The 10,830-nt window shown below is 29.6% G+C and overlaps 1 protein-coding gene across 1 annotated transcript in view; it reads right to left on the bottom strand.

Annotated features, from left to right (window-relative positions):
* Positions 1–10,830, bottom strand: part of LOC106460055 (methionine synthase-like) — a 69,107-nt gene that overhangs the window by 38,793 nt on the left and 19,484 nt on the right. The window contains exons 7-14 of the mRNA XM_022386670.1: positions 10,761–10,830; positions 9,512–9,618; positions 9,218–9,277; positions 7,965–8,059; positions 7,103–7,203; positions 5,590–5,651; positions 3,417–3,564; positions 1,887–1,999 (exon numbers count right to left, since the gene is read on the bottom strand). The exon at positions 10,761–10,830 is cut by the window's right edge and continues 1 nt beyond it. Of these exons, the coding sequence (XP_022242378.1) occupies positions 1,887–1,999; positions 3,417–3,564; positions 5,590–5,651; positions 7,103–7,203; positions 7,965–8,059; positions 9,218–9,277; positions 9,512–9,618; positions 10,761–10,830 (756 nt within the window). The remainder of the gene's footprint in view (positions 1–1,886; positions 2,000–3,416; positions 3,565–5,589; positions 5,652–7,102; positions 7,204–7,964; positions 8,060–9,217; positions 9,278–9,511; positions 9,619–10,760) is intronic.

The following is a 10,830-nucleotide window of genomic DNA, read 5'->3' as shown; positions in this document are numbered from 1 at the left end:
AAGTTTCTAATTCATACAAAACTATAGACTTAATATTTTGACATCACAAACATCTAATTTGAACCAGTGCTGCATTCAACATACCACGACACACAAAAATTGATATTTAACTGTCCTTTTTTAATATTTACTTTTAAATTAAAAAGTTGAATAAGGTATAATACTAAAATTTTAAGTATAAACTACAGTTTGATATCAAACTTATTGACATAAATTCATGAAATAGTAGTTCAATTACATTTTGAATGTGAGTCAACAAATGCGATTACATGGCCTTTCACTCGTGACCCATCTGGAAAGGGTTAAATGAATATCAGAAGTTCTTTTACAGTAAAACTTTATACTTATATCTTATTTTCTCTACCCTACTTTATTAGAATGACTTAAGACTGTAACAGACAATTATTATTATTTATCTTAAAAGCTATGGGCCTCTTAACTTTTCCCAATTTCTTTCATTTAATTGTATCGTTGTATTGCTAACTGACCTATAAAAAGGTTTAAAAAAATTCATTACTCACTGGAGCAATAAGTTCAGTCTTCACTCAATAACACTATTTGGGAAATGGCACCTTTTGCCAAAATAATTTAACATAAAAATGTCGTTATCACATAGTTCACAAAATGGCATTTCTTGGTAATAAACATGTACCAATGACAAGTCAGTGTGAGTAAATAAGTAAGTTATAAACCCTGAAGGATTGGGAGGAATTTCTTTGATGGGTTTAACAATCTTATAGATATCTCAGAAAATAAGGGAGGTGGTAGATTCTAATTTAAATTCTGGCCTGTCAATATCTATAGTTGGTGTTTCTGATTAATGGACATTCTGAAATTCATACAAGGGAAAAAAAGAAAATTTAAAACAGAGAATTCAGAGCAGAAAGATATGTAGCATAGAAAAGTAAAGACTGAGAATTTAAATATTTCCTTTTTAACAGATCCCTCACGAGTCAGTGGGGGACATAATGTTGAAAAAAAACTACCCAATCCAGTTTTTTCCTAATTTGAACTGAAATGTTTTGGACATTTTTATTGGCTAAAAAGAAAGTATTTCCCACACTCTTTTAGCATTGGTGCTGTGAAAAGTGATTTGAAGTAGTAAGGTGACTGAAATATGTCAGTTCATCACAAGCTTAATGGCCAAGCACAAGAAGCCTGGAAGTCTCCAAATGACACGCAAAGATATTCAGGAACTGTTTAGAACCACCTTGGTAGATATTGTGCAGCAAGCAGAGTAAAATATTATGCCTGCAGCTGCTTTCAAAGTGTTTCTCTCTGCTTATCCTACTGCTGACTATCATGATGCTTCAACCTTCCCTATCAACTTGCAGGTGAAATTGTTCATAGTTTAATTGAAATCTAAACATAAAGAGGTGATAATAGGAGCATAAAAGGTTGGCAATTGCTAATTAATGATGTGAAGAATGTGGCTTTACTGATATACAATGAATTTACTCCCAGCAGGTAGACCTTAGTACTAGTTGGTATGAAGACTTGAGGATGCTGTATTTCACTTAAACATTTATCAATTAACAAATGAAAAACTTGTCTTGAAAAGATATGTCCAAAACCACACTCTTTGGGAGTTTCTGGATTGTACTTACTTTTAAATTGTAGTGTAAAGACACCCCTTGGCTCCCAATGGAAGTATTGAATAAATTAAAAAAAGTAAATTTTATATCATCACATTAAAATATGAATTATAAACTGCATTTTGATACCAAATTTACTGATATACACTGATAACAAATTAGTTAAGTTTTCAATATAATTCAAAAATGTGAAAGGTTGTAACATACACACTTTCACCTTCACCCATGCACATAGGGCTAAACAAAATTAATTTGTATAGTTTAACACATCTAGTTAATTTTTGCATGTACCTGGTATCTTTCTTCTCTGACTAGTTTGGCAAAGTGCCTTGAACCTGCAACATTACATCTCTCTCCAATGTTTACAAAGAGTCTGCCACTATCAATAACTGCTGGTTCAAGACCTGAAATGATTACACTTTAATTACTTTATATAATAGCACTCTAAAAGTTACATTTAGTTAGTGAAGGATTAATAATAAAATCAGAAACAATGTCAAGAATAAAGTAAACAGTTACAAAAATATTAATAACTTTCACTATTTCCAGTAACTTCATATAACTATTGGAATACACAAAATTGTATGATTCGGTTTAGATTTTACAATTTGGTAAACCTTTCTGTAGCTATTCCATTAAGCTGATCAGCAATTCAAAAATCCAACAGAAACATGCAAGAAAGTTCAGAACAACAACAAAAAAACTTATGCATACAATAAGACATCATTAAAAATCTAAAAATTGTATACATGTAAATCTTAGCAAAAGTTGAAAATAAAATTAGGCTTGTAACCAATATTTTGAAGTTGCATTTACTCCTAGCATGAATTCACACTGAAGAGTCAAATAGATAATTAACCTCAAACAACCGACTATTCCTTAGAAAATTTTAATTTGCTTGCAGAAGATACAACTTGCCTCCTCTCACAAAAGAAAAGATAAAGCATCTAATAATGTATATTACTATTACTATCATTTGTTTGTTTGTTGTTATACACAAAACTACACAACAAGCTATCTGTGCTCTGAGCACTGCAAGTATTTATAGTTCTATAGTCCTTCAGACTCACTATTGAACCACCAGTTAGCTATTAGTACTACACATGACATGAAATATGCAGCATTTTGATGTTTGGGAAGTTTTATACCCAAAAATATTAGATACATTACATAAAAATAACCAATACAGAAAGTATTTCACTATAACAATATTTGTCAAATTGAAATAAAGGAGTAAACTATGCATACAAAAATAAGAAAGTTCTATGTTAACACTATCTATTTGGGCAAAATATAAGTATTTGAATAAAAAAAATATCTTAAAGAAATAGTAATGAAGTCAGATGTTAACATATGTAAAGCAAGAAATAAAAGGTTAAACCTTTGTATTTAAAATTAATATGAGAGATTAACTTTTAACTATTTTAACCATTTTGCATTAAACCCGTATATGTACTTAACTCTTCAACTGTAGTTGAACATCACATGATGTCAGCATAGGTGACTGCAGTTGCCATTATAAGTTGCAAGTATTTTGTGCACAACAATTTGAATGGCCTGTCACAAAAATTTACAAATTTTGTGCATAGGGTGGTAGGCAGATTTATACAAGCCACAAACAAAGGGGTAAAATTTCATACAACTTCATTAGTGGACTTGTGTACTAAAGGATTAACTTTCAGAGAAGTGCTATTATTTAATTTTGGGAGATAAAACTTTTTAAAAGTATTTAGTTTAAATAGGACAATGCTAGATAACAGCTGATAAGTTGATATAATATTTCAAGGGAAAAAAAAATCAAATAGTTTATAACCACCATACCTGATAATAGCAGATGATCTTTATGAAGTGATTCTAGTGGAATCCTAGGTCTGTAGTTTTTCATTACTTCAGCAATTGCCTGAATGTGTTGTGGAGTGGTCCCACAGCAGCCACCAACAATATTTATAAATCCAGAATGTGCAAAAGACTGTGTGTGTGTGTATATATATACAGAGAAAGAGAGACAGATTAAATTTCCAGGTTTAAGGAAAAAAAATACTATTCTGCTACATAAAAATTTTAAATGTAGGCATGTAATAATTTATTATCTGCTTTCACAACAGAAGAAACAAAAACAAAAGTGTACCTACATTTTCAGAAAAATTGTCTATAGCAGTGTTTCTCAACCCTTTTTTTTGCTCGTGGCTCCATTTTGAGTTTGATTTATCTCTGTGGCCCCACCCTTCATAGATGCTGTTACTTAGGGAAAGGTTACTTTATTTCAACACTGTTGATTTATAACATATTTATAATATTATAATATCATTTTTACAATATTATACTGTTTTTAAATATTTTACTTATAAAATACTGTTTACTTATACAAGTAAAAAATATTCTGTTAAACACTGACATTTTATTCAGTGTGATCCTTGGGCCTGATGAACACTTGAAAGTTTTTGAATGTCTAGTTGCAGTGTGATCAGTGATAAGTGAAGATCACCTCTCTTCACAACATCAAGGCGGTTATGTATTTTTGATAGCAAATTAGTCACCCGACTAAAACTAGATTCAACACATAGGATGTGGGAAAAGTGATAAAATACAACTTTGCCTCCTACCAGAGCCGTGGAAATTTTTTAGCTATTTCACTACTTATCCAGAAATAGTGTTTGTCACGTTTGAATCTAGCTTGGGCTGTTGTATCTGCTGCTCTTGAGAATCAGTCGAAAACATTCACAGATACCAGACAAACATTTTGATTGTTACTCGAGTACTAGTCGCGTCTGGTAACTTGACTTCTGAGCTGTGGGGGATACGGGGAGAAGGGAACCTTTGATTCAATTTTAAATATTTTATTCGGAAAGTGAAGTTTCGGTAGCCCAGTTAGAATTTACTGTGGCCCCTTAGAAACATGGCATGGCCCCCTGTGGGGCCATATGGCCAAAGTTGAGAACCACTGATCTATAGTCACTTTATTAAAAAATAATCTGGCCTAACAATTATTAATTTGCTCTTACTTATTTTACTATTTCATAATTTTTTATACAAAAAATTTCAATAGAAGATTAATTTTTTAGCTCAAATAAGTTAGTTACATCTGTATTGATAACACAAGTAGTAGTTTTTTTCCCAACATATATTTAATTTTGTTAAAAGGTACAATTTATGCTGATTACAACAAAATGTCTTGAGACCCAATCATGGCAGTGGATTTAACTCTATCATAAAAATAGTACATACAAATTAATGGTCAACAAAGTTCTTCATTTGTAGATATCTTACAGTACTGTAAACTTTTATCAATTTTGCTTAGCACTTGAAGGTACTCATGTCTAACATCAATGATTGTCCAATATCAACATACAAAAGAAAGATAGATTCAAACAAGTTTTTTCCAAACCCTTACCTATTCAAGTAAAAAAAAACTTCAATGTTTTATCTTAACTTTGACTGTTCTCTGTTTAGCAGTTATTTTAGGCATTTACATAAAAGACTAATAAAAAAAGAATTAATTAAATATTTTCAATCCTGTGTATTTGTTTGTATTACTCCTTTGGCATTACTCCACACATCATTTGGTACTGTCACAATAAATTATCAGTTTTGGGTCAAAATGCACTATTTCGTTAGCATGCTGTTTTCATTAGCATTTAACAGTAAAATACTTAACTAACTGTCCTTATCAGATATTGTTTTAGCATATATATGTGATTCACTGTGACTGCTGAAAATACTTCCGTTTCCAGAAGATGTATTTAATGACTGAAATATTACCTAGGACACTAATTATAATTTTTACATCATTGATGAAATATTAAATAACAAAATAATATAGTTGTATAAATTAAACTACTCTTAAAAATTATTTTTCATTGTTGAAATAAACTGGAATTAATCATTAAATTTCTCAGCATTTGGCTTACTTCGTGAAAGACAAGTTAGAATAAAAAACAAAACTGTGATCGATCACAAACTTCAGTTTTAAAGATGAACAACCCTCACATCTTACCCGCAGGAGTTCAGCCATTTGATCTGGTGTCTCATCGTATTCACCGAAAGTGTTAGGTAAACCTGAAAGCAAGATCAGTATATGTAAAGGTTTTCTGTGGGAACATACACATGTCAATTGTGAATAAATTTCACCCAAAGAAAGGTGTTTTATAAACACTTTATAAATCATTTATCTAAAAAAATCTAACTCGGAGAAGCTGGTCACAAACTGTTACCAAGATGATCTACCGAAGTTGGGCAAACCTCACGAGATACTGTTGGGATTACAGCTAATGACATGGGTAATAAATTAATTAATTCTAATCATCATAAGAACAGTTTATTATATTAATTACAGGAATAACTTTCAGTCCTGAAATATGTATTAATTTGCCTTCATCAGAAGTTAATGATAATTAAGAGAATCTGACATATTTTAAAAATGTGTGTTTTCAAAGTCTAAAAGTAAGTAAAACAAGTTTATAAGTGCAGTTGTTTAAAACTAAATCTAACTATTTTGATAGTGGGACCCATCTTAGTGAAAACAAAATATAAATTTTTTCAAAATTTCCGAACTTTAGGTAAAATGTCTTAATTTCTGAATATTATAAAACTAAGAACTTAAAAGTTTACTTGTAATTTGCAGTAATTGTTTTAGAATAAATGTGTATATATATGACTGTTCACTTTGAGTTTTTATTTACTTACAAGGTATTATTGACAAGCATATAATAATTCAAGGACAATGTTCTTTTTCTTAGTTAGCTAAAACAGATTATTAATAGACATTATTGAAGTAAATGTGTTTTACCTTATGTTATGTATACAAGATTTTTTAACATCATAATTATGATCTTAAATTTAGAAAGGATCTTTAATTCAGCATTAGTATTGATGATATTCTAACAGCTGATTAAAACACAAAATCATGGAAAATATATTTACTAAAATGTCTAGATTTTATGTGATAAGTCTGAATAAGACCTAACCAATATAATTTTACTTGCAAAGCCCTAAGCAGCACAACACACACACATACAGACATATTAATATATATTTACACACGGGGCAAAGTAACACTTTTATGGTCTCCAGGAAGTCACTTAGTGACCAGTTCACATCCAACTAATATCAGCAGCCAGCCCAATTCATGCTGAGGTAAGAAGAAGGGCTTGCATTGATGATCATGTATTGATAATTGTTAATTTATAATGATTAACTGCATCAATAAGACTCACTTTTGGTATTTGGGACTGGTCCATTAGAAGATTTCCCAGTGTCATTCATGGCTAGCCTGCTTCCATATACATACAATTATACCCACTAGTGTATAGCATAAACTTGTTTTTGTTTTCAGACACTTAGGAGAGGAATGTGTATACTTAGTTAAATCAACAGAAGTAAAGATGTTATTACTGCTTTAGAGAAATGTAAAATATGCTTTTTACAACATCAGAAATCTATGATTTATAAGATAATTTTTATTTACAATAAAAACAAAAAGTGGAATGCTAAGCAAGACTTCAACTTACCTGCATTCGGGTAACAAATGGTATAGGCAGCAGTATTCTTGCTAATGGTTTCAATAAATGGTCTCATTTCAGCAGCTCCAAGAGCACAATTCAATCCTATGCTATGTGATGTAAAAAAAAAGTGTTATCAATAAACAAAAACCATGAAGTATTATGTAGCATCTTATTGCATGGAAACTCATGAAACTAAAGCATTTTTTTTTTCACTTCTTCAGAAATGAAAGACTTGAACATTGAATTATTATGCAAAGCTATTTGAGGGCTATCTACATAAACTGCCTCTAATTTTGAAGTGATAGACCAGAAGGAAGGCAGTTAGCAAACACCACCCACTGCCAACTCTTGGGCTACTCTTTATCAAGGAATAGTGTGAATGACCATCACCTTATAATGCCCCCACAGCTATAGGTTCGATCTGTAAGTGTGACTGTAATTACAAATTGATGAAAATGAAATAAATGTTCAGTTCAGAAAAGTTGTTCTTGATTGACTCAAAACAAAATTTTCAAGAATTGTCAGTTATCATTTCATAAGGTATTCAAACTTGATACCAATCACACAAATATTTATTTTAACAATGTTCCAGAGACTATGCAGATCAGTACTAACAGGGTTACTGACAAAAGTTTGATTTTTAAAATACAAAACATATGGTATAGTGCCTTATTATGTTTATAAATCTGTCATAAAAAGCTAATTACTGGCCACTTTTTGTGTACATATAAAAACTATTAATTATTTGAAAATGATACCTATTTCTTAAAACAATATGTTTTCTACCACAAAATAAACTAAAAGCTCACATGTACATAGGCATTTAAAATAAGGACAATAATAGAGATCTTCACCAAAAATATCTTACCATAATGGGTCAGCATGTGATATACTGATAATAAAAGCCTCACCAGTCTGACCTGAAAGTGTACGTCCACTTTTGTCCACTATGGTGCCAGACACCTAAAGGATTTATTAAAAACAACTGCAATACACCTTATACAAAAGATTGTGCATAAGAAATAAATTGAAAGATAACTAAACCATTTTTACCATAAATGTCCTCCACTAAATCTTGAAACTAGCTAGTTTTCATCTTCACTATGCAACCAGACAGGTAAAAAATAATCCTCATTTCTTTGTAACTCAATTATGAAAAAAATGTTTACATATTTTCTATTATGCCATGTGTTCAAAAAGTTTACGAACAAGGGCTAACTGATTTTTCTTTAATAAATGCATTAGCTATTGGTGAAATCAATTTTCAGTATAATAAGAGGTGCTCCATACGTCAAATATAGATTTTGACAAAATTTAAAGCCTAGGATAAAAAAATACATCAATCTGATGATTCTACATTTAATAAGTTTTATAGACTGATGATTTTCTATTTCATTTAGAATTTATAAAGAAATATCGAAAATAACATAACTCATTATTTGGATTGTTACATTTTTCAGTAAAATTAAATTCTCTTGAGCACAATATGTAAACAATATAGCTAATTTATTTACCTAAACAGTAAGTTTTCATTTAAAAACATCACTGTTTAAGATATGATAAAATTTTTATATTAGGTGGGGATAAAGAAGCTCATATCAGTTAAATATGAAACAACCTTGTTTTAGAAATGGTAGTAATATATCACGTCTGTAATGAATTTTAATTAAAATGATAAGCATTCACCAAGTATAGCATCTGGCAATATAAAAATGCATTTTCTACTAGATAATGGTTTGGATCAGCAGTTTGGTATGTGAAAAATCAAATGAAAAATGTCTGTAATGTTTTACACAAAAACTATAAACTGTTTACAACCACAATAGTTAGTAAATCTAGACAATTAACTGCAATAAGCATGCAATTTCTGGAAGAATACAAAATCTAAAATACACAAATGCACTGCTGAAATTAGTTGTTTTAATCAAACAAACAAGCATTTGGCAAAGAGAAAATTGTACTAATAAAATCAAGAAAAGCATTACTCTGAAATCTTTGAACCTTCTTGTAATATCTTTAACAGAATTGCATAAAACTTCCTTAGAAAAGAAAATATATTTTGTAAAGTCATGTATATATATATATACACACATAGAAAAAACTCCAAATATGAATACTTACAAAAATTGGTAAAGCTTCATAACCATCATCGTAAAGACTCTGAATGGCAAACAATGCAGCCTGTCCAAACAAAGATAAAAAATGTTTCATAAGAAAGTCATATACCCCATTTAGGAAATTTACTGTTTAAGTGTTATTTACCACTAATTAAACTACTTGTTAAAAATACTTTAACTCTCAAAAACAACCACGAAAACAAATAACTTTTAAAATGTTTTCTATCATTAACATACAAAATAAACATTTCTATACATGCAATTTGTTTAATATCAAGCTTCACATTTTCCTTTATACCTTAGCATTAGCAGTATCAAACACTGTTTCTACTAACAGAATATCCACTCCTCCATCAATCAAGCCTCTCACTTGTTCCATATAAGCTGCTACAAGTTCATCGAAAGCTAAAAAACAAATAAATTTCCATTAATTCTCCAGTCTTTCTTAAAAATAAAATTTCTGTACAAAACAAGCAAGGGATTATTGAAACATTTATATTTACAAAAAGATCTTAGTTATTTACTTCTCCCTAAGGTTAATTTCCCCTAACATCTAGATAAAAGCACATGAAATGAAGAGTGTTTAGAGGTAGTCATTTTTTAAGGTATTGGTAAAATATTAAATGCATTAGCACCATTAAACGTAGAGCACCAAATGTGTAGCTTGTCTTCTTGTGTAACACATATATTATATACTACAAACCATGATACAACTGACATCTTGCTATAATCTTACTGTAAGTACACACACACACTTAATTGTAACACCAACAACTTTCAGAGTTGTAGTTTAAATTAACTTAACTTTACCTATTATGAAAGTTACACACTTATCTTTGTCTATTATTGTTTATCTGAATCACAAAACAAATTTTATTTAATGCTTTGACACTGAATCAGTAAAAGCATACATGACTTTAAAACACCTATTAGATACAATAACTTTAATGCCAAAAATATTCTTAAAACATTATAATAAAACATTTCTTTTATACAAGTGGTAATGTAAAAAACATTAAGTGTATAAAAGTTAAGAAATATTACGAAATACCATTTGTTTTATTTTAATGAGCTATAATATCATACTATAATCATTTGAAACTTTCAATAAATGTTTAAGTGCAATGGAATTAATTACAATGATAAATTAAATTTGAGATTTTAAAAGATTTTTATATATTTCATTTACCACTTTGATGCTTGTTTAAGGATGTTATTTTGATCTGCTAACATAAATCTTCACCAGATCATAAGGATGATTTTAATAAAGAATGAGGAACTAATAACCTCTTTCATTAAATTTTTAAACATTTAAAATTGAGCATTAAGTTTTGTAAAACACCAATATTAAATGGTATTCACACTTAGATGAAAACATTAGTACATCAACTCAAGTAATATATAAAAATTTTAGAAAATAAATCACATAACATTTGATTAAATTTTGTTACCAAGTTCCCATATTAATTCACTTTTACAAAGTGGTCAGAAAGTTAACCACAATTGTTACTCACTGTCTAAATATCATGTAGGATGAATAGACTTACTTATATTCCTGTATTCTGGATGTTCTACAGATGGCGATATAGATAAAGTTTTGTTTGTTGGGCCTAATGA

Source organism: Limulus polyphemus, unplaced genomic scaffold (genome assembly GCF_000517525.1).
Source record: "Limulus polyphemus unplaced genomic scaffold, Limulus_polyphemus-2.1.2 Scaffold699, whole genome shotgun sequence".
In the NCBI taxonomy this organism is placed as follows: domain Eukaryota; kingdom Metazoa; phylum Arthropoda; class Merostomata; order Xiphosura; family Limulidae; genus Limulus; species Limulus polyphemus.
Note: the sequence above shows the minus strand (reverse complement) of the source record. Positions and strands in the feature narration are given on the sequence as shown.